Source organism: Lagopus muta, chromosome 1 (genome assembly GCF_023343835.1).
Source record: "Lagopus muta isolate bLagMut1 chromosome 1, bLagMut1 primary, whole genome shotgun sequence".
Lineage (NCBI taxonomy): Eukaryota > Metazoa > Chordata > Aves > Galliformes > Phasianidae > Lagopus > Lagopus muta.
The window spans coordinates 77,739,546-77,764,565 of NC_064433.1; the positions used below are offsets into that span (position 1 = coordinate 77,739,546).

Below are 25,020 nucleotides of genomic sequence, written 5' to 3' on the forward strand. Positions count from 1 at the left end.
GAAAACAGGAGGAAACAAATTAGAAAGAGCTATTTTTTTTTTTTTCTACAAAGGCAGCACCAAAAGTAATTCCTTGGTGTGGCAGTAGAGGTTGAACCTTCCAGTTGGGTGGGGAGAAAACCTAATGAGATTCAACAAGGACAAGTGCAGAGTGCTACACCTGGGGAGAGATAATTGCATGGATCAGTACAGGTTAGGGTCTGATCTGCTAGAGAGGAGCTCTGCAGAGAAGGACCTGGGTGCCCAGGTAAACAACAGGTTGGCTATGAGCCAGCATTGTACCATTGTGGCCAAGAAGGCCAATGGTGTCTTGGACTGTACTAAGAGCATGGCCAGCAGGTTGAGGGAAATGATCCTCCCTGTCTACTCTGCCCTGGTGAGGCCACCTTTGGAATTCAGTGTCCAGTTCTGGGCTCTGCAGTTTGAGGTCAGGGAATTTCTAGAGAGAGTGCAGTGGAGGGCCATAAGGATTATTAGGGGCCTGGAGCATCTCCCTTATGACAGAAGGCTGAGATCTAGGACTGTTCAACCTGGAGAAGACTGAGCGAAGTCTTATCATCAACACTTAGCAATATCTAATGAGTGCAAGTCAGCTGGATATAGTGAGGCACTTTTCAGCTGTGCTCAGTAACAGAACAAGGGGCACTGGGCACAAACTGGAACATAGGAAGTTCCATATGAACATGAGGAAAAGCCATTTACTTTGAGAGTTACAGAGCACTGGAACAAGCTGCCCAGGGATGCTGTGGAGCCTTCTTCTCTGGAGATATTCAAAACTCATCTGGATAGTTTTCTATGTAACCTACTGTAGGGAACTTGTTTTAGCAAGGGGTTTGGACTAGATGATCTCCAAAAGACCCTTACAAACTCCTATGGTTCTGTGATTCTTTGATTCCCACCAGTATTCTATGAAATTTTGTTGTCATATGACAGAGGGGCAGTCTGACAAAATGGCATCTGACATGGATGTGTGTATGAAGCCCAAATGTGGAACTGAATTCCTCCATGTGGGAAAAATGGCACCGACTGATCACTGATGTTTGCTGAATGTTGATGGAAACCGAGCATGGGATGTGAGCACAGTGAAGCTGTGGGTGATGTTTCAGCCACGTTCTGGATGTCCATGAAGATTTTTAACAAGCGTGGCATGCAGGCTCTTGTCCATTGCTGGCAAAAATGCATAGCTAACGGTGATGACTATGTTGAAAAATAACATTCTGTAGCTGAGAATTTGCCCTGTCAAACAGTGTTATTGTGCTCTTTGTAGCTGCTTTTGTTTCCATAGAAATAAATTGGTTGTGTTACTTTCAGAGCTACCTATGTATATGAAGCTTTTCAAAGTAGAAGGAAATGTTTAGTGGAAGATAAGTGCTGCTGGGAAAAACAGAGCTTTGACAAGAGGAATGGGGTCAAGGAAAAGGAAACATTTAAAGACTCTTGCATAGACAACTCCTTCCTAGACCCTGGCTGCTACTGCACATGAACATAGCAATATTTACCTCTTTCCCTACAGGCATGCCACTTCCAAGCCCTGCTGTGAGGCCCACAACTTTGGCCACAAATGCTTGGAGAGTGAGATATTCCTTGAGGACCACTCCCCTCATAATTGTCTTGAGTTCTGGGATCCCAGACCCTGAAAACAACAACAGAGCAGAGGATATAGAAAACCCAAAGGCAAGAAGAATAAGAAAAAAGAGACAGACGGAAACAGATCTTGCCATGCCTTCTACCCTCACCAACAGCCTGTGGAGAGACGAGGTGGCAGAAGACGGCTGCAAACAGTATGAGAACAAGTGGGTATGATACCCACACCAGATACTGCAAAGGAACATTCGGGTGCAGCTCTCTGTACATCCACTTGTAGGCTGTAAACAAAGAAAGAAGTTGTCAGTAACCACAGATGCTCCAATCAGTTTGGTAAACTTTAAAGAATCACAAACAAAAGCCCACACCTGCCCCTACTAAATCTCCCTGAGAAAAGCTATCTAAAAGTCCTAATTTTCTAAGACAAATAGGGTAAAACCTTGTTTCATTTAAAGTACAAAATCTCAAGTAATATATTCCTGCATTCTGCAGGAATGGATACAAGCGATCCTCTGCTATCAGACATTATTAATACCTGTGCTGTAATGTGGCATTGGAAGAGCTGTCTTACTTTCACTTGCAAGGGTGAATTTCTGTGCAGGATCTTTTCATTTAGCAGCTGGAGGGTGTTATATGGGCCCTGAGGGACAGCAAAGTTAGTGTCCTCTCCTCCATTTCAACCACATGAAAAACAGTTCCTTCAGAAAAACTACCTCAGAAGCCCTGCTTACAGTTTGATTTCTAGAACAGCAGCATGAAGGGAGAGGTGACAGCTGTTACAATATGGGCCTTGTGCATGCAAACTTAGAGGGTGTTCCTTTTTTGAGACGTTCTCTGGCACACATGCAAGCTGAGATTCCTTGCCAAAATGAAAGAGATGGAGTAAAATATACACGTGTGCTCCTAAGAATTTTGCATAAATCATTTCTTCTGAAGTGCAATTAACAGCATGTTGGCAATGTTGTATGTATTTGTGTGCATGGGGATGGGAGGCAAGGCCACTGAAAGATTTTGTAATTTTTAAAGCTGGAAAAGGGTATGGGAACCAGAGGAATGCTGTAGAGAAGTAACATAATCAAGTGATTGTGAGATCGTTGTTAAAAAAAAAGTTTAAGTAAAGAGCACTATGGTTCCATGTAGCAGAAAACACCAGAGAACTGTATAAATAAAATTTGAGAAGAATAATAATGAGGATAAAGGCAGAGAGAACTGTATCAAGAGGGCATCAAAGAGCCCTTTCCTGTCCCCACCCACCATATGCTCAACAGATCTGGAGAGGATGGCACACTGTATAATAGGAAGGGCCAAAGTCACACAGTGTTCCCTTACACATAAGCAAGAGAAGGATTGAAAGGGAGTAAAAATAATGGCTTATCTTTGAATGGTACACACGTCCTTTGCTCCCTGCCCACTTAGAAATATTTCCCTATCACTCCTTTAAAGAAGCTTTTCTTAGTTAACCTCTCTACTGTGTTTGCAAGTGTTCCTGAGGTATCAACGATATTAAAGGAAGAGGAATGTTGGTCACTGGGCTTTGTAAAAATATTTATAACATTTACAGTATGCTTTTGCAACACCTGAATGAGACCCACCCTGTAGACTCTTTGCACTGGCATAATCCATTCCCCAGCTCACCAACGCCATGACCAAACCCAACAGAACCAAGAAAATCCAGTCTTCTCCAAGTTTCCTGGTGACATATTTCTGGATGCGTCTAGCACAGTCTGTGGAGAGAAAAGAGAACCAGAAAAATGGAGACAACATAGATGAAATCTGTGCTTCTGTGTTGAGAACTGACCACCAAAAGAATGTATTTGAAAGAATTACGGACTTAGTGTTGAAGGCCTGAGACCCATCCCTTCCTTGCAGTCTTTCAAAATTCTTTGAAGTTTCAAAATAAAATGAAGGGACAAGATAATTTAACCTCTTGTGCACTAGCAGCTAAAATATCTTCCCTCCTGTTATAGAGATCTGTTGTGGGGAAAAAAAAAAAAACAAAACTTGGGAGCAGTTATTCCTACACGTAGCATGCAAACACCTTTTAAGAACAAGATGGCTCCTCATTCCTTCTCTACTTCTCCCCTGCCAAAGTCTCCTTGTCATTTTATCTTGCTTAAATTCCAATCTCTTTGACTGTTCTACCCAATATCACAGGGTAAGCAAAGATAAATCATTCCTACCTTGGCATTTGGAATAGCGTTCTTCTTTTATCTCTACTTGACTCTCACGTTTCAGGGGTCTTTCGTTGTTCCTTTGGGCCTGCTTTGTATTCAGTAGTTTTGCTGCTTCCTTCTCAGCAAAGTCAGTTATCTGGTCTGTGTATTGTCCATAAAGCTGGAGAAGCAGAAAGCAAGAGAGAGCAAAATGAAGACGGAAGGCAAATATTCCTTCACAAGTATTGTTAAAAATGAAAAGGCATATTTACTAACAGTAAGAGGTGCAGTCAGATGTATTCAAGCAAGGAGACAGACACAAAGACTCAGACAGAGGCAATTCATTATTTTTTTCCTTTTCCTTCCTGGTTCCCTTTTCCCAATCTCACTAAAATCTTTGCATCTTCTTTTGGGTGTACAAGCTACAGTAACAGAATGCTAACTGCTTTTTAAGATCCTCAGAATGAGCAGGCTCAGGTCTGAAGGCAAAAGATTCGGCAGGCTTTTTGGAAGTACAAAAGAAGGTCAGAACTGTTCACATGAGGCTGCCAGTCTTAGGGCTGTCTTCAGCAGCACTGCAAAACAACTCTTAAAATTTAGAGAGGTATCACACTACTAAATAGGTTGCAGGAATGCCCTGCATCTGTTCACTCTGCTGCCAAGGAATGCTTAATAGGGTATGCAGCCACTGGTGGTGTCTTGAGTGGAAAAGAAGAAGCATCAGCTCACAAATAGCAGAGGTACCACATAGCACCTCCCGTTATCTACCCAAAGCATTCTAGTAAATCCCCATATATCTCTAATTCATCTGATTTTTAATTACCTAATCTAGCCCTCGTTATGAGATACTAATCTTGAAAACATTTGATATTATGCAATTCACAAGCAGCTACATGAGCTTGCCAACAATGTTGCTCACATGGATCAGTGATAAAACTCAGTTGTGCCAGCTTGTCAAAAAGACTTCTCAAGGAAGCAGGGAGGATCCTGACTGTGTCCATCAGGTTCCCCCACAAGTAGCTGTTCTCCCTCATTTTTTCATGGCATATACAGGGAAGATGTGAATTTGAGAAGCTGTGAACAGATCTCTTCCCTTCGCTTCTATCTACGAACTATGACTTTACATCAGTTTCCTGCCTGATGCTGAGCCTGTGATCTTGGCAATTCCCACCTGCTAGAACCTTCTTTCTCCTAGCACAATACCTACTTCTCTGAGATACTTTAAGTGGCAAGAGGGAGTCAGCAAAAAGTCAGACACTTCAGCTGGAGAATGAAAAGACATTTGAGATACGGAGCTCTACCATAAGCTTAGGAGACAATTCTACCTGATAGCTTTACTTCTTTTCTTTTCTAAGAGACACAGGAGATACTGCTCCTGTACCCTTGAGATTTCCATTAATTGAAACATCATCAGGAGAATGGCAATAAAGCAAATAACTTATTTGTAAGAGAATGTGAGATCAGATAGATTTGGAGATTCACAGAAGGTTGAACTCCAGAAAGCACCTCTGGGGGGTGTCTCTTCCAATTTCTCTTTCCAAGTTTCTCCTAGCTCACACTATGCTAACTCCAAGGCCAATCAGGATGCTCAGAGCATTGTATGGGCAAGTCCTAGTCATCTTCAAGGGCAGAAATTTCCCAGCTTCTCTGAACAGCCATTTCAGTGTCAAAGCAAGTTATGTTTCCAGTTGCCAAATGTGACTGAGTCCTAAGTAGTTTATTTGCCTGTATTCCTAAGACACTTGAACCATGTGCAATGGCTCCCTTTAAGATCTCTGTTATATTTTCACATATTTTCACAGAACATGCATGTAGGCTTTTAAATCATTCTGTTCTTATGACGACTTGCCTTCCATCTCTGAAACAAATTGATCCCACCTGAATATCTAAACCTATTCTTCCATCCATCCATCTATGCACTGGAAAATTATATTTTATTTAATTACTAACCCCATTATTATCACCAGAGTCTAGCCAAATTAATTGATACATACTCTTAGCAGTGAAGAGTGGCCATGCTCTGATCTCCATAATATAGACAGGATGGTGAAACATCAAGATGAAGGACCTGCCAGACTTTGTATAGGTTATCACATATAAAATCCAATAGCAAATAGCAGATTAATCCCTGTTTCTCTCACTGTATCTATTTCAGGCAGCAATGCCAAGCACCAACAGATTTTAGATAAATGCACCTCATTCATATCACCTCAGCTAATTTTTCATTGCCTTTACATGCTCATGAGGAATTGTTTTATATCAAATGGAGCTTAATCCAAACTATGAACTTAATCCAAATTATGAACTACCTTCTCAACCATCTTGTTCAAATTAAAGTCCTCCATCTATTCAGATGGAAAAGTTCATGGTTTGTATCTGACTGGAAAACTATGAAATCAGGATGTGAAAGAAAGAAGAACTAGTCTCAGGACATAACGACGTCCTGGAGGACAAATTGGTCTCAACTCACTTAAATAACGCTTCATACACATGCTTTATTTCTCTGGGACTCTGGCACTGCTTCAGTTTATATTCAGTAATAGTAAGACAGAGAAAGATTAAAAAAAAAATCAGAGGATGACCTCATAGAAAAAATGCTAGGCAAGAAATATCCTTTCCATTAGAATGCGGGTAAAACTAAAACCAAAACACTGTAGTGCTTACACTGTTGTATTCTTTTGACACTACCTCTTTCTGAGCAACACAAAAGCTGAAGAGAATTTTAAAATATATCATCACTTAAAGAGTTGAGACAGAAAAAGGTATTATTATGTCCAGCTTGGCTAAATTCTGAATGAGAACACGATAACAGTGTAAAAACCAAATAATGTATAAATACTGTTAAAGATGTTGCATGTGGAAGTGGGAGGAACATCGTTGTTTAATGGAGGAAAAGTTTTCAAGAAAGTTCTCACAACATCAAGCCTGTTCTGATAGCTATTCTGATGCTGATCATCTACTTAAATCTTCACTCCTCTCTCTGTCCATACCCTAAGTTATTTCCCATGCCATTCAGATTCAGCAATTACTCTCCACAACAAACTCTAGTCATGAAATCCCTTCCTCCAGCACCACCAGTGCATGTTGCTGCTCCTGGCCATTGAATCTGCTGTGGGCTCTGCAGACTGCTCATCCCTTCCACTCCTACCTTGGAGACATGCTGTTGTTCCTGAAATTACCTTCCATAGTACAAAGTCTAGTCTCAACTGCTTATGCATAGAGCTAATGAGGCACGTGTGACAGACAGGAATCAGCTCCAAAATAATAGTTGTCCCCAAAGAAATAAAGGCAAAGGGGAGATCTAATAGCAGTACTCTCTACCTGTGGGGAGTGAGAGGGCTGGAGAGAAAAAAGAGCCAGATTTCTCAGAAAGACACAGTGAAGGACAGGAGAAAAAAGGCAAAACTTGCAACAAAAGTATGTTCGAATGTGTAGAAAAAAAACCTGAGGGTGATTCAGCATAGGAACAGGTGCCCAGATGGCTAAGCGTCTTCATACTTGGGGATACTCAGTACTTACTTGGATAAATCCTGTGAACAAGGCATTGGGCTAGAGAACTCCACAGGCCCTCTCAAGTCTCTCTTTGAGTCTGTTACTCTGTAATACTGCGTTGCCCAATTAATTATTACACTGCATTACTGTGGCACCCATCTGTGTACTGCTGCTGGAGCTCTCTGCCATGAATACCCTTTTCTACCTCACAAATGCTGTATCATATAAACACTTCATCAGTCTGATCTGCTTGAGGAAAGGTTCTTATTTTTCATGCAGGAAGATAAAAACACAGAAACCCACAATTCAGAAGAACATAAATTTTATAAATCTATTTTCTGATACATCTCTACTGTTACAAGTATTTGGGCTGTGTGAGAAACAATCACTTGAGCTTTTTTTTCCTAGCATTTCTGTGAAGTGCTGGCATTACTGAACTTAAAGGGAGAGCAAAAATCTCTTCAAGATATCATTCTAAATGGTATATAAAATCTCTAGTCTCTAAGTCAAAAGCTTACAAGAGAGACAGGGACTGACTTTTTACACTGATAGTGATAGGAGCAGGGGGAACAGCTTTAAACTAAAAGATGGGAGGTTTAGGTTAGATGGTAGGCAGAAAATTTTTACTTAGAGAGAGGTTATGGTGGAACAGATTTCCCAGAGAAATAGTGGAACGCTTCATCCTCCCAGGATGGCATTCAAGGCCAGCTCAGGCCCTGGGCAGCCTGGTCTGGTGGGTGGCAACTCTGCTTGTGGCAGGGGGTTGGAACTGGGTGATCTTTAAGGTCCTCTCCAACCTAAGCCGTTCTATGATTCTATGATACAGTTATCCCAATTCTCACAAATTAAGTACACATTATTATCTATTTTTATTACATTATCTATTATCTAATATATTAACTATGTATTATTAGAGAATCCCAGGCCAACAATCAAATTTTTTGCCTTGTAAAATCATGTATTCTGTCTGAAATAGCTTCCAACTTACATATAAAATAGAAAGGAACAGCTAGCACAAGCAATTGGCACAACAGAACTAAAACATCTACCTGTTTTTTTCACATCACAGCGGTAAGTATTCTGCGTGGAAACAGATGAAAGCATGTGCAGCAGATTGTTTATCATGCCAATAGCATAAACGTGCATGCCTGTACAAGATGTGTGTGATAGTACGAATGTTTATAATTTACCTACATGTTAATTAATGGCTATCAAAATACACATGCACAGCAAGACTGGTTTTACAACAACATGCCTTCATATTATATATGTAACTGTGTGATTTTTACATAACAGCATTTCTAGGGCATATTTGCATTAGATCTATAAATATGACTGTCTGTTTTCAAGACTGAAAACTGCATTCACAAATGCATATTTGCTTGGGGATGTTACTGCCTGAAGACTTGTATGGGAATGCATCTGATGTCCTGCTTGTTTGTGCTGGATTTTGGCTACATTCATTGACTGGCATGCCTGTGGGGATGAAAACAAAGACACCCCAGGGCCAGGCAGCAAGAAATAGGTTTTTCTGCCTCACTGTGTCAACTATGTCACCTTCTAAGAGAGGTTTCATTCATGTGGGAATCGTCTGCAGAGTGAATACATGTAAACTGGCATATTTTTTTTGTATCCCAACTGACTAATGGTTCATGTAACACAACGTGCATTTCCATTTCCATAACCCACCTCAGCCTTCCAGCCCTAGGCATTGCTCCACTTGCATCCCATGAGAGTGCCAGGTCACATCCCAAATGCCAAATCTCAATGTAACTCACTTGAAAATATAAATAAAGCATTAACTCTGTCCAGACACCTCCAGGTTCTGACTGTTGCTTCTGAATCAGCCAGGGAGTGGTTTTGGGACAGTTTAGTAGAGAAATAATTTGTAATCTCTCAGATGTTTTGTACAACTTCAGAAGAGAAATTTCTGAGTACAACCATGGGACTGACTTCCTAGTCTTTTGCAACATGGCAGACACAATCCTCATTGGGATATTTATCTACTGGAAGAGATCATCTTGGTTGCAAATGTGGCTTTTCCTACTCCAGAATTATGTAGTTCTTAGGGAGATTAATGCATCTCTTCCCCTATTCCCCAGTCACAGGCACAAGGATATGTGTAAGGGTATTTTAGAAATCTCCACTCATATCTTCCCTGTATGAACTTCACATTCACACGTTCTCTCTCCCTCCTGTCACTTGACCAAATTTTACATTGCTCTAAACCCTTCTACGTCAGCTCAGTCTGAGCAGACTGGCAGGAAATAAGACACCAAGACGGCTGTAAAACTCTTTGCAGAAGGGTGTCCCAGAAGGAGAGGCAGAAGAGATACAGAGGGCAATAGAACAAGAGGTCATAATTAGAGTACATCTTTGTACTAAATACTTTTCTGAGTTTTGTATGAACCAGAATGAGAGTCAGGTCAAGTTTAAGGGTTAGAAAATTCCTCACAGCTCTCAGAAGAGCTACTGAAACTATCAACATGCATATACAAGCGTGGACTTACTCTTCTTGTTCAGGGAAAAGTCAGGACAGAGCTCTGCTTGACTGTCCATTCAGCTATGCAGATAGATATCTGTCTAGCTTCATTACTGTTCTACTTGTTTTTATTTCCTCTCCTGCTCTACCTAAAAATCAGTACGCAGCTGAAAGCAGATACAATTTCACTTTGCATTTACGAATACAGTAATGGTTTCATTGATTTTCATGCCAGCCTAACCATTCTAACACTGCGGTCATAATAGATGGAAATACCCAATGACTTGAAACGCTGACAGCATTCTAAGCAAGACTGTGAAAGCCAGTGCCTTACTTGGAAGTCAACAAGGAAAAGGGAGAATTGGTAGGATTGGGTACAGACAGGGACATGTGCTCTATAGCACCATTCCAGGAGCCCCAGGAATGTACGTGACCCCATTGAGACCTGTGCTGCCATAAACATCCCAGTAGTCCGACCCTACCTGTGGGTGGCTGAGGGAGTTGTCCAGGTAGTGCAGGTCGTCCCCTGTCCCCCTGGCCTCGCGTCCCGCCTCCAACGGTATCCCATAACGGGTGCATTTCTCAAAGCTGATGTAGTCGTATTGCGGTGTGCCCCCCCACAAAGCTGACTTCGATCTGGATTCCTGCGTCATACTCTTTGAGCTTTCCACGTCTCTGCTCTTGCTCATACTTAGTTGTAACAGAGCTGCCGCTCTGCTCCTTTCCTAGAACCACCTCATGGTGTGGCCTAGAAAATGGCCTCTGCACTTTCTTCTGTTCTTTCCTTCCTTCCTTTCTCTCTCTCATTAGACCACTCTAAGTTCTTCTGCACTCCCTTTCTCTCTGCCCCTCCTACTCCTTGTGTCTCTCTCACTTTCTCCTCTTCCTGCCCAAAGGCAGGGTTCAACTATATTTATAGCAACTTTCACCTGTCACATGATTCCCCAGTGCCAGGTCTGATCTCAGCAAAAGGCATTAACTCTGCCAGGATTAAATATCAGGTGTGGGCAAAAGGGGAACTCCTGAAGGAGAGGGAAGGGGGACTGGGAGGAGGAGAAAAGAAGACTGTAAGAAACAGAGAGATAGAAATACAGACACAATATATAGACAGGAGAAAGCAGGAGAATTATCCAGATATCTTCCCACATCTTCTTGCTAAGTCCATAGTCCACAAGAGAAGATACAAGTCCTGAGGGAGAACTCCAGCATCCATGTAAACTGCTAAGCATTAGAGCTTAATCTCAGTCTTTCTATATGCCCTTATACTGAAGGCTTTCACTTTTGGAAGATGTTAATAAATTGCTCTGAGTATTCAACTACGACTATATGCAGAAATTTATTGTTCTTGATATTCACTTCCATCAGGTTTCCATTCAACACCTTCTCCTCACCACACCAACACTTGTTTCTGAGCCAGACAAAACAAACAAACAAAAAAAACCACCCAAACAAACAAAACAAAACTAACCTCAGCCAAATGAATGGGTCCCAGTCAGCACAAGGAATGAGAAGTATGTTCTAACAGTGTGATGTTATAGACAATTCCCAGTACTGCCAGTAAGCATTGGTACCTGTCCTTCCTGTAACCATACCTTCTGAAGGCTACTGTACAACAAAGAGCCGTAAGTTTAAAATCCTAGAAACTGCTTGCCAGGAAAGAACAAAACACATGCATGAAACATGATAACTAAAGAGCAGCTATTAACTGCTTCTTCCTCATCTTTTACACCGTCATCTCTCCAGGATAATGGCTTCCCAGCTGTTCACATCTTAGAGTAAGATCTGTGAGCAGGATGTGAGAGAGGGGAAGACAGAACACTCATCTGATTGGTCCAGAAGACTAGCCTCAATGTCTTTAGTGTCTTGACAGTATTCATTTGCAGACCTGCATAAAACATTTCTCACATATTTTGCTTTTTCTCATTCTATATGGTCTCCAGAATATGGTGCAAAGAAAGTCTCCAAGAGGAGGAGATGCCATTTCCTCCATAGACCACACTTCCACCTCTTCCATCATTATAGCTAACAATGTTTATATGTATACCCAATATCAATAATATCCCTATGGATACTGTTAGACAGTACAGTCCACATCTGATGGCATTTTAGGCAACCTCTGAATACTTACAAATGCAAGATCAGTGCTAGCTTTGAACATACAGGCTCATCTGTTATATTCTTGCTAGCTTTAAATTTATTGTTGTTCAGTAGCATTTCCCAGAGGAAGGCTGTGGCCCACCTGTAGGTAAGACTTGTAATGAACCACCTTGAATAAGAGTTTCTAGGTAGCAATGTCTAGGATGCAGAAAGTAACATTTGGATACTCTCATAGATTTCCATCACAATGACAGTAAGTATTACTAGCCCACTGAGATGTTTTTGGAAGAAAAATTCAGTTTATATAGACACTAAAGCTTATATTAAAAATATTATTTAGTTTGGTGTATGTAATACAAAAATGTGTATAGAATATGGATGTATACCTTACATAGGAAACCTAAAGACTAACCACCCAAAGCTCCAGTAATCATCAAAACTGCAATAGAGCACTAGATTTTCAGTTACTGTCACGTCTGCTGAAGGATAATATTCAGCATGTCCCCTGGAGTAAACTAAAGGGAACCTCTATCCAAAGAAGCACTCTTCTAGCTCTTGTTTTTCAAAAGGCATAATTATAGCTCGTCAGAAATGATCGAGAGTAGAAATGAGACAGATGAAGGATGCCCTACTGTCAGCTAATCAAATACGGAATTTCCATGGAAAATCACTACATAACCGTAGCCTAAAATAAGACAACCCTGAAATATATTTCGTAAGAACAGTTCATCTCAACCTCCAAATAGACCCCAAACCTGAGTCATTTCATCAGTAGAACATCATGGTGGATCCCAAGGTCAACATTCATCAAATGACTCTAGATGTTAGTGAGACAAGAAACCTTTACTGCCCTCATGAGGAAGACAAACCACAAAAACTCTGTGTCCTTATTTGCAATTTCCACAGTGTAACACAACTCATCCAGTGCATCGTTTACATCTATTCAGATGAAACTAAGCAATCATTATACACACGGTGGCACATGCATGCAGCTAAGGACCTAGCATTACCTAATTCCCACTTACCAAACAATCTTTCCACCTCTGATCCCTGTACCTAGACATTGCCGATCAAGGAAAAGACTGAGAAATTAAACCTATCCTTTTAATAACTGAGAAAATATATGCCATCTGTAGAGAAAGATACTGGTTTTATGTCACTTCATTTCTTATCTCCTGAACAATATATTCCACTGATTACAAATCATCCTCCCCCGCATTTACCTAAGAGGAAAGGACTTAACCAGCTGTCTTGGCACTATTAACATCCTCTTTATTTCACAGGGTACCAACAATCTTTCCTCACAGCCTCACTAATCTTGTTAAATTTAAAATGTAAGGGTACATTGAAGGAGATTATCTGCTCCTGTAAGAGTAGCTAGGAAAGACCTTTTTTCCTAGGCATGAAGGGATAGTAAGAATTGTAGAAGCATAGAATGGCTTAAGTTCAGAGGGATCTTACAGACCATCTAGTTCCAACTGCACTGCCATGGGCAGGTCTGCCATCCACCAGCTCAGGCTGCCCAGGGCTCTATCCAACTGGCCTTTAATACCTCCAGGAATGGGGCATTCACAGCTCTCTAGGCAGCCTGTGCCAGGGCCTCACTGCCCTCTGAGTGAAGAATTTCTTCCTAACATCTAATATAAATCTATTTTAGTTTGAACCATTTTCTTGTCCAATCACTATCAGAAAGTGTAAAAAGTCAGTTTTACAGGCTGTTTATAAGCTTCTTCAGGTACTGGAAAACGGCAGTGAGGTCTCCCTGGAGCTATCTTTTCTCCAAGCTAAAGCAAGCCCAGGCTTTCTTCATAGGAGAGCTGCTCCAGCCCTCTGACATCTTCATGGATAATAAGAAAGGGAGGAAGTGATGGGAACCAAGTCTGATCAGTCACATTAATTTCTGAGAGCATATGAGAATTTAGGAATGTTTATGCCAGTGGTGTTACTTGATGCAGGACCTCCAAGATGGGAGACAATCACAAGAAGCAAAGCTCACAGTCAGACTAATTAATGGGTTAACACGTCACAGAAAGGATGAACACATCCAGAAAGGATGAACTTTGTAACCAGTAAGACTGACAACCATGGGGCCCCGGACTGGGAAGGTGCAGAAACTGCAGAGTTCTGCAAAATCATAGGGGTACTCAGGGGAAAAGGAGGAACAAAGAATGTGCACAGGTAGAGAAAGGTATTAAAGGGCTGCTAGTGTGTAAAATGGGGTCAGTTACTACCTTGTTTGGCTGAGCTCTGTAGATGAACGTCACAGCCTGACATATTCTTATTTTTCTCATGAAATCTTCTCTTAACTCTCCCTCTGGATATATACCTCTCTCTCCTGTGTGTGTGATACAAGACAGATGGGCAGGGGTGCTGGGAAGAAGCAAGAACTATGCCAGGTACTCAAAGAATCCACAAATGCACACATGCTTCGAATCTGGAGAATGCTGTTTGAATGCCTGCACTGGTGAGCTTGTATCTCTCACAAGCAGTGATCTGTCTCTGCCTGTGTCTCTCTGAACCATGTCCTCAGCTTTGCTGCTGGCTGAACCTGAAAAAGTGAAAAGGACGGCCTGGGCAGAGATCCCAGTGGCCAGACAGGAGCAGTGCTGAGCCAGAGCAGCTGTAGGTTACAGTTTCTTTCTTGTCATTTTTTACCTCTCTTAACATGAAGCATCTACACTGAACTTGTATTTAGTTTTGAGATCTTCTGTTTGTACTTCAGACTCAAAGCAGAGCTTGTTTACTTTATCCAGCTGTCAAAGGTGCTTCTCCAGTTCTACCCATTATCTTGCTTATGTTTTCAGATCAACAGAGTCCCGAAAGCACAGAGTATTGAGCACAGCACTCACTATCTTTCTTAGCTGCTGCTGTCCAGTAACTGTCAGTTTTCCTCTGTCACACTGTCAGTAATTTCCTGCCATGGTTGCTTTTTATGTATTTTCTTTATTGCTCATCGATTCAAATTTCCACTACCAAGTCCTAGCATTGCCTTTCTAGCAGGACACAGCCATGTAGTATTGTTGTTGTATGGGAGGTTCCCAACAAACTCAGAGACTTAGAACAGAAATAGCAGAAAATGTAAAAGAAAGAGGATGATCCTGTGCTAGTCACAAGCACAAATGGCCTGTAGATACGGTTTTTCTCAATTCCCCAGGCACTTCTAAACCAGTTCTAAGGACTCACAAAAGCCTCAAAACCCTCAGTAGGACAGTTTATAGATTGCCCTACAGCTCACAAGAGGAAACATTCAACCTGCTCAAATACTAGTTTCTTCCTTGGGTATTAAAGGCCCTAGAGGTAGTCCAAAGTGCATTTCTGTGATACGTCCTTCAAGCAGGACACCTTCATCATGGACAAATCTACAGTCACAGACCAAAAGAGGGTCTAAGTAAAGAAAATACATATATATAATTTAGAACTCCCACCCAAGATGGGTCTCTTCTCCCGTTAGTCGTCTCCCTCTTCTTCCCCGTTTTCTCTCAGATCCTCCTGTTTCTCTGCCTTTATTCCTTTCTCCTGAATGCTTTTTAGGATGCAGAAATACAGTTCCCAGCTTTTATAGCAAAAGCTCTGATGGTATGGAGGAAGGGATGATTGAAGACCAGCAATTCACTAACGGTCCCGTTCCAGGGAGATTTACCACCTGAAATCCCCATGCTATTAATCAACAATGACAAGGTTGACACTGTCATCTGTGCCCTGCCTGTAGAGACATTATAATAGTTTCTAAGCCTTCTCTCTACACTAGAGCTGTTTTTGCTTCTCTAGCAAATTTATCCAGATCTAGAATAGTTCACATTCTCACTGTATACAAATCTCTTGGCTCACCAACAGCAGCCTCCTCTGGAGTGAAACGTTTTTCAGCTACCACCAATGCTACATGCACAGAAAATACAGGAGATGGTGATCTAGAGCCCTCAAGCACCCCATATTGAGGAAAGATGATTTTTTAGAGGCAAAATTGTTACTCCAAACTGTGTATGCAGAATAGAAAAGCAGTCATTTATGAATAGAGGAAGAATAATACTCCGTGCTTCAGCCAACTTACGCCAAGAGGCGCAAAAGGAAGACAACATACAAGGACACAACATAAAATATAAGTTATGAAACAAAATAAACTGTAAAGTTGAAAGGAAAAAAAAGGAAGTTCTAATGGAGGAAGAAGAGAAAGGTGACAAAAGGAGGACTACTCAGAGGCCATAATAGACAAAGAAAGTATGGAAAGATGTAAGGGGTTGAGATAAAGGATATGAAGTTAGGTGCAACAAGTGTACCTTGCCTAAAGCAGAAGCAACACATGGAGAGTGTTGTAAGAAGAAGGCAGGAAAAGGTTTCAGTGGACATAAGATAAGACAATGTCTAATAGGTGAGAACAAGGTGTTTGAATGGCACATTTCATTAGACAAGATACACCTGGAGGTTTCAAAGAGCTATAGGATATAGTCAGAACTTTGTGAGAGAAAGAATCCTTTGAAAAATGTTTGTAAGAGAGAGGGAGATGGAGAAAAGATAGATTTTATAGTGAACAGAAGGAAAAGACAATAAAGTAGGGCTTGAACAGAAGAAAAAGTCTGAAATTAAGCTGTGCAACACATTGTAAGTATGGCTGAATATGGATAGATGATGACAGGAACTCACAAAGACGACTTGAAAGAAGGGTTGAATTCACAGTGAAAAATAAAAAGAAAAAACCCACAAAGGGCTTTTAACACTGAAAAAGAATAACATAATATGAAGATATTCAACAGGACAAGTACTGACTGAAACTAGGATGAACAGAACACCTCTGACAGAAACAGGGCAGATCTTGAGAATCATCAATTGATAAGTAAGGAAAAGATGGGGTAACCAGAAGAAAGGCAGGACGAAGAAAAATAGACCTCATAATTTTAAGTGGATAAACTCTTCCAGGAAAATGAAGTCTCTAACAGGAATGAAGAAACCATTGAAGTAGGAGTTGTAATAGATGAACCTGGAAGGAAACATGAACAGATCATGATATGACATGATGACACTGTGATATGACATGGTATGACGTTATGATATGCTATCAACTAGGAAATACGGTGTGAGCTCTAGAGGGGCAGACCGAGGTCCCTGTTCCAGAAACAACTGTGACAATCTGCACAGAGCATTGCGTGAATGCTGGGTCAGATAATTTGAAACAAAGCCATATATATGTTGATGTTGCTACCTAAGATGGATGACTCATTAATTTGAGTTGCCTTATCTTACACTGCAGTGTGATCACAGCTTGGAACTGGGAGTGAAAAGAACAAGTAGAGAGAACCTTCACAAACTCAGCAGAAAGAGGAAGATACAGAAAAACAGGTGAAAGAGGATAGAAAATCTAGGTTTTATAAATTGATCCCAACATCTCAACTCATCCAGAACTTTAAAGTGAATACACCTAGATGTCTTGGTGAGCTCTCCAGTCAAAATCAGCAGGGTTCAAAACTTGAAGATTCAGATTCACACCAGTGATTAAAACAAGATTACTGTATATTTTTTTAACACAGAGAGAACTCCAAACATATGACAGACAGTACAGCAACGAATATAAGAGAACAGACTCTTTAGCAGAGTCTGTGGTGATAGGATACATAGAAATGGTTTCAAACTTAAAGTGGGGAGATTTAGGCTGGATATAAGGAAAAAGTCTTTTACAGTGAGGATGGTAAGGCACTGGATCTGGTTGCCCAGGATATGGTGGAAGCCCTGTCCCTCGAGACATTCAAGGTCAGGTTGGACTAGGCTCTGAGGGTCTGATCTAGCTGTGTCTGATCTAGCTCCCTCATTGCAGGGGAGTTGGACAAGGGCACCTTTAAAGGTCCCTTCCAACTGTAAGGATTATATGATTCTATATGCAATTCTCTCCCATGCACTGTGATCTTCTAAATTCTTGCTTCTAAGTCCATCTTGGTCGTGATAAACACTGAGACTTTCTGATCTGCTAAAATTTTGTGCTGACACTCCTTTGTTTAGGAGCACATTCTATACTTCTAAGGCATGGCTGCTGTCTAATGCTCCTTCCCTAAAGCTCACTTTTTTCAATTGCAACCCTCAATTCCCTCCAACGTGCAGCACCACATAAGTCTCTACTAAGTCTCTACAGTGGCTCTCCAAAGCAAGAAAGCAAGATGTACTTCATTGGCAGGATAGGATATAACTGTCTTGACTTAAAATAAACTGAGTACAAATTAAATATGCACAGTGTGTATGCAAGAATCAAAAAGATGAATCTAAAAGAAGAAATAAAAATTAAAATTAGGCTGCATGTTGATGAGGAGCAGAAGACTTTTTACATCGGCATTAGGTACCTAAAAGCAACTGAAAACAGTAAAACATACAAGACACTCAATGCACTGTTTAAAGTGGGTTTAGTGGATCTGTTTATTTTCTATGAAGAAATGCTGCATTAATAAACACTGAAGTAGTGTTTCAAGATGAAATAATCAGCTTGGAAGCATTTTTAGCAGAAGAGACTAAGGAACATCTAGGAAATGCAGTCATCTCTAGTGATCAAAACTCATTAGGGATGCTTCCAAGCTTGTGAATTTTTTATTGTTCCAGGATGGAGAATCTACAGATTCTGGGTGACTGCACTTTACCTCTCCACCTAAATGACAGGCTCTGATTGCAAATAGTAAATATCTCCTAATAAGCCTCCTGCACCATGCCCTAACATTTTATTGTAAGAAAAAATCATCCTTCAGAGGTGAGTGGCAGCCCATGCCCTGAAGATGATTTATATTTTTCTTCTCCTCCTTCCTACAGATCGACTGTTGCACAAGTAAAATTAATATATGTACATTCAATTTGTTAGTTATACAATTATACTGATTAGAAGCACCAGGACTAACACGAAGAAAATGCAATCATGAGCTGTACAGAACCAGGCTGGCACAAGCTATGCTTGGGCTGTTAATTTTGTATAAGACTTGGCACATTTCAAGAGAAGACTCCTGCCTACATGAACTATAGCCAACTAGGGAAAAAAATGTGATTAAAGAAAAAAAAAATTAGGAGGCAGATTGACTTACAAAGCAAAATTTTCTAAAATTACTTTTAGAAAAATGTAAGGTTTTAAGGACATGTTAGAAATATATTTTGAGCCAGCAGTGTGCTCTTGCAGCTTGGAAAGCAAATGGTATCCTGGGCTCCATCAGAAGAGGGGGGGCCAGCAGGAAATGGGAGGTGTCTGTCCCCCTCTACTCTGCCCTTTGTGAGACCCCATCTGGAGTACTGTGTCCAGGTCTGGGGCCCCCAGTACAAGAAAGACAGGGAGCTGTTAGAGATGGTCCAGAGGACGGCCATAAAGGTGATCAGAGGGCTGGAGGACCTTCCCTGCAAAAACAGGCTGAGGGAGCTGGGCTCGTTCAGCCTGGAGAAGAGAAGGCTACAAGGATTACAGAGAGGGGATTATACAAAGGAGGGGAATCAACTTCTTGCAAGGGTAGACAGTGATAGGACAAGGGGGAATTGTTTTAAGCTCAAGAAGAGAAGGCTTAGTCGGATGTCAGCGGAAGTTTTTCACAGAGAGAGAGGTAAGATGCTGGAACAGGCTGCCCAGAGAGGCTGTGGAAGCTCCATCTCTGGAGGTGTTCAAGATCAGGTTGGATGAGGCACCTGGTCAAATACCAGATCTGGAGGTTGATGGTCCTAGCTGTGGCAGGAGGGTTGGAACTTGATGATCTTTGGAGTCTCTTCCAACCCAAACTATTCTATGATTCTAGCCATTCTATGTTTGAGCTAGGATTTGCCATGAAGACGGTGCCTTGAGAATGGACAGACAACTCTGGGAGGCGATGGCTAGGATTAGAGGTATATAAGGGAAAAAAGCCAATTAATTTCATTTTCCTGATACTCATTCAAATTTTAAATGCTTGAAAAGGCATTTCTTTGAGATCCTAGAATCTATTAATGTCTCTGAAAAAGAGATTACACTACTGGCTTAGGAGACTGGCTTAAGAAAAAGGCAAGTTGAAACTGATGGCTGTGATTTGTTAGGTACTGGAGCTAATGATCTAAAAACTTGATGCAACAAAAAGTCATTTTCAGGCAGCTCAGCACTTTGATCCGTTTGATTAATGAACAGGAATGTTCAAAAAGAAGGTGGCAGGAGCACACCTAGAAATGAGGAAAGGGGCTGTCAAGACAATCACAGACAATCACTTTTTCTCAGTAACACTTCAGTCTTGCTTATATTTTAGTTTCACTTCTGTAATTGTACTACTAGAGCACGTGCTATAAACAGCTCATGAATTTCATGGATGCCAAGTACTATTTGTTTTGACTTTAATCATGTGCCCTATCCTGTCTCAATAGATATAAATGATGCCAATATGGAAGTTATAACACAGACGTTATCACTACCACGTAATATTTTTAAGTACCCTACATAGTCAAATTTAGGCTAATACATTTTGTACAATTTTGACTAAGTTTCCTGTTTCCCTTCTCCTGTCCAAATGCACCTAAACATACAAGTACACCTAGCCTTCCTGTACATACAAGTCTTGTCGCCTCCTGCTGTCTTCCTTATTTCCTGTAAAAGAATCCCTAATAGTAATGTGAGATAAAGATGAAGGCAAGCAGTAGGAAGTTCTCATGGCAGACAAAAAATAAATCCATCACCAACAATGGCAAAGCAAATCCCCTGTGGAAATAATCCGTCCTGTTATCACTGACTGCTGTTACAGGGATGACAGTGAGAGCCAGCGTAAGAGACACTGGGCTGTCTCCCTCTTTAATCAGCTCCCTGCTATGACTTTTAGGTGTTGGGGAAAGGGAAGAAGAACTGCATGTAGCAAATGCCACGTTTTGTCAGGAAGGCTGCAGAAAGTCTTTTCCCTGTGGAACTCATTAAACTGAAGCTGCTGTATGTGTATCAGTAAGAACCAATTTTGACTGTCACAAGGAAGAAGGCGCAAAAGACTTCCAAGGCATGAAAGAGCAATAGCCTGCAGCTATTGAAGAGACAGGTATAGATAGGATTTCAAGTAGTCTGGTATTTCAAGCCTAGAACAACACAAGTCAGCAGAAGTGGCAGGAAGTTTCCTATTAGTACTATGTCTTTTACACAGTGGGCTGACGTTTATTATCCAGGTCATTTGAAAATAATAAACTTAGAACAAAAAAATTGACAGTGTCCAAAGTCAGCAGAGTCACAAGGAAAACAGGCCAATAAAAAAAAAAAATACAGAGGAAGAAAACTGGAATATTTTCTATAGTTCTTTTAACTTGAGAACTGAGATAAGCTCTAGAAGCTGCTGAATTCTGATTGTTTATGGGAAATTATTGAATTTTGGATGTCTTATGTGTATGTTTAATAACACTGCTCACAGCCTTGACCTTATGCATTGCTCACTGCGCATAGTCAGGAAAAATCAGTGAGAGTATTTGTGGACTTCAAGAAATTTTTCAGTCCTTTCTGAAGTCCATTATACTTTCAAGAATTGAAGAGGAAAATGGTTAATTGTCAGGCTAGAGATAGATCTCTTCTCTCAATAAAACTCATCAATTGACCAGTGAGCTTGTAGGCCCATCATAACTTTTTCAGCTATCTTGAAGGACTGACAAAAATTATTCCTTGAGGGTATTGACTTTAGGGGTTACTTCTCTCCTACTTGAAAAGAATATTGTAATTCTTATTTTAAGACATCTTACGCTATTCCTATTCTACTAGCCCTAAAAAGTGAATTCCTAAGTGCCTTTAACTTTCATTTATCCCTCCATTTGGTATACAGAAAGGATGGAAAACTTACTTAATTTTAAGTTTTACCTCTATGGAAATCAAGCTTCTATTAGTTTTTCTTTCTCTCTGTATTTTAGATTCTTGGCCAATTCTAGCATACGAAATTCTGACATATATGGACAAGTTGAGGGAGCTGTATTTGCTCAGCCTTTAAAAGAAATGGCTGTAGGGAGAGGGGAGGGATGTAACAGCAGTCTCCCTTTACCTGAATAGGATGGGCTGGAAAAAAACATCAGAGTCAGACTTCTCAGAGGAACACAACAAAGGACAGGACAAAAAAAGGTATGTCAGAATGTGTAAAAGAGAAGCACATACACATCCACCCTCTCTTGAGGGTGATTCAGCTCAGGAGCACATGTCCAGAAGGGCTAGGGAATCTTCCATCCTAGATATGTTCAGAACTTGCTTGGACAAGGCCAGGGACAATCTGATCTAGAGTTGGAATGAACCCTGCTGTGAGCAAGGCTTTGGATTAGAGACCATCAGAGGCCTCATGCAACTTACAGCTTTTTTCTGAGTCTCATGGTACGCACATACCATACAGACATCTACCCTATCACTCACTTAAGTGAGTAGAGTTTTTTCTTCCTTTTGAGTGAAGATCTCCAGTAGGGCTGGTACACACCTTGCTTTGGGCACTGTGCACTGTAGGAGATCTTCAGTAATTGACCCGCCAAGCTTATTTACTGCAAGGGCAGAAAAAAATCATCTACTTTAGCTGCTTTATGGGTGTCTCAGATAAAGCAGTAATAAAGCAGTAAAATAATAAAATATATTATATATATACACATATAAAAATACTATATTAGTAGTCATACAATAAATGGGTGTACAGTTGTACAATTAATAGGCATACAATCAATAGGTGTACAGAGGTTAGGCTTAGTAAGCTTATCATGGTGGAAAAAAAATAAAAATAAATGGAAACATATCATAGGCTCACAGTAAACTCCACAAGGAGCAATCTCTAGGAAGAGATCCTTCCTCAGTGCCAGTCAGCACTTAAATGGGGTCTAGGAGAGGTGCAGCCAGGCTCCACCCCTTGGGGTAACACAGGTGAATTGCCTTCACCTGTGCTCCTGTGGCTGACTCTGCTTGCCTCAGGTGGTCAATCAGAGGTTCAGGCTGTGATCAACAGTTTCCATACAGTAGTATATATGTATATACTATATATATACTTTATATAGTACTATATTAGTATTATAATAGTATTTGCCATTATAAATAATAAATAAAATGACATTTGCACAGAGAGGGAATGAGAGTGTGAAGTCACCAGAAGAAATAGAAGAGCAGGACTTGGAAGAAAGTTATATATTCATGGAGTCAAAACCAAGAACAGAGCTGAATCTCAAGAGATGCTACATAGAACAGGAAGAACTTTGCAGGCATTGTATAAGTTTCCAGTTCCATGCTGGAGATAAGGTTATAACACATGTCAAATGAAATTGTGATTAACATCAACTTGTCCCTGAGCCTTTGTTGCTCACAGGCAATATAAAGGGTGCAAAGATCACGAGGTGTTGCTGCTAATTATAAGGAATCCAGAAAACACGTTGAAGAATAAAAGCAAGACCTTTGTGGCAAGACCACTTGGACACACATTTCATACCTAATTTTGCCACACTGATCACTACAATCCTGTCCTCTTTTGACCTATAGTCTTGAGTGCAGGGGAACATGATCAGTGTACTATATCAGCTGCTGCTGCACATTCAGATCTTCTTGGAAGTGCATTAACACCTTTAGCATCTGTGTTCTGATACTAGGTCTGCAATGTCAATTTTATGAGAAGGCCTTCCTCAGCAGTATCAGTCCTATGGAGTGTCTGGCCTTAACTATGAATTTTACTTCCACCCTGTACTGAAGAGGTGCACTAGATATGAGAGGCAGATATCATCAGAAAAGCAGGAAGTCATCACTTCCTGGTGGAGTTGATACCTGGTACCATCTACAACTACTCAATAATATATCTTTCACCTTACATCCAAATGGAGGAGATCAGGTGGAGCCACTGCTGCTCAGACAGCATCTGCATTGTACACTGGCACATCTCACAGACACTGGGTTGTTGTCCATCCCAGACAATCATCTATTCTCTGTGAGGGCTGTTGACATCTCACTGGCCTACTGCCCATTTTAAAATGGACACTGTAGTGCCTGTGGGAAGACCATGAGGAACTTCAGTCTGGAAAGCATACTGTCAGATGATACACTGTTCTGGAATTAGCAGTGTCAATCCCACAATTTTAAAGATTCAGTAGCAAAATATCATCAGCTAACAACTGTTAATGCTCTTTAGACAAAATCCATTTACAACAGATCCAAGTACACAGACCTGGAGAAGCGGGGAGAAAGAGAGAATGCCATACTCACAGAAAGGGGTTGTGTTGGAAATAAAAGCTCTTTGTGAGAGGGTAGAAAATCATTGGGAAAGGACTTGGAAAGGATGTGGTATAGCATCTCAGGGTGTTTTGTGAACACGTTATACTAAAATCACGATACATACTTACTGTGATGATGTCAGGGTTTTTAAGGTATTTGAAGTTAGGAGGTTGAACAGAATATAAACACACAAGGCTTTAGGAAACAGCACATCAAGAGATAATAAGCAAGTTATACACAGTGAGAATCTTGCTACCAACTGAGCAGATATGAACGACCTTTCTTTCCTAGGACCAGCACTTTGGAATGAAAGAGTAATTCAGTAACTGCCTGTCCCCTGGGGTTCTGTTTCCTAAGATCCTTCCAAGATAGAAGAATGGGTCAGAGCACACAAAAACTGACCCAACTGGGTCCTTTAGGCAGTTGCTGGTAGCGCCTCACAAACTTAAACTGTCCTGACTTACACTTCAAGAATGGTTTTTCTTTGATACAGTTACACCTGTGGGTAATTTCATAGCCCACTAGTTAGTATTAGAGCAGTGATGGAATAAGGATGACAATAAGGATGGCTCAGGATTAGTGATTGAGGGTGAAAGATACCTAACTCTTGCAGACATTGACTATGAGCTTGTGGTAAAGGGCTATTAGTCAGGTTGCAGTATCCCACATTAATTGAGCTGTAAGCAGTAAATGCTGCCCGTCACACTGTGCACCCAATTAATCACAAGCCAATAATGCAAAAGACCTTGAATTTCCCAGTCTCCCTTATTCTCACTTTTTCAGACAGTTTCAATGTCTGGTCATTTACCTTTTGATATAAGATCAGTATGCATAAAGGTACATACAGAAAGTTAGATATATAATATAAGTTAAAAGAAAAAAAAGAAACTCTTTAGGGGTCACAGGATTAAGAGTACTCCTGACAGCTTTTGAAAGGCAGAGAAGAGGCAGTCTTGAAAAGAGAGAACATACAGTAGTTCAAGATTTTTTAGTGCTGGCTGAAACCTTCACAGATAACTTACAATTATGAGTGGCATAAAAGGATAACCATGTTCTCCTTCCTGCACTAG

At 40.8% G+C, this 25,020-nt stretch overlaps 1 protein-coding gene across 7 annotated transcripts in view; it reads right to left on the reverse strand.

Moving 5' to 3' along the window:
* Positions 1 to 25,020, reverse strand: part of CLCN1 (chloride voltage-gated channel 1) — a 61,082-nt gene that overhangs the window by 28,744 nt on the left and 7,318 nt on the right. For 2 of the 7 annotated variants that reach the window (XM_048968486.1, XM_048968494.1), the window contains exons 1-5: positions 10,194 to 10,698; positions 3,765 to 3,918; positions 3,177 to 3,308; positions 1,737 to 1,865; positions 1,500 to 1,633 (exon numbers count right to left, since the gene is read on the reverse strand). In XM_048968486.1, coding sequence (XP_048824443.1) covers positions 1,500 to 1,633; positions 1,737 to 1,865; positions 3,177 to 3,308; positions 3,765 to 3,918; positions 10,194 to 10,400 — 756 coding nt within the window. In that variant the 5' untranslated portion in view covers positions 10,401 to 10,698. Of the gene's footprint in view, positions 1 to 1,499; positions 1,634 to 1,736; positions 1,866 to 3,176; positions 3,309 to 3,764; positions 3,919 to 10,193; positions 11,317 to 25,020 lie in introns of those variants that run through there. The other 5 variants (XM_048968478.1, XM_048968470.1, XM_048968510.1 and 2 more) reach the window with 5 other exon arrangements.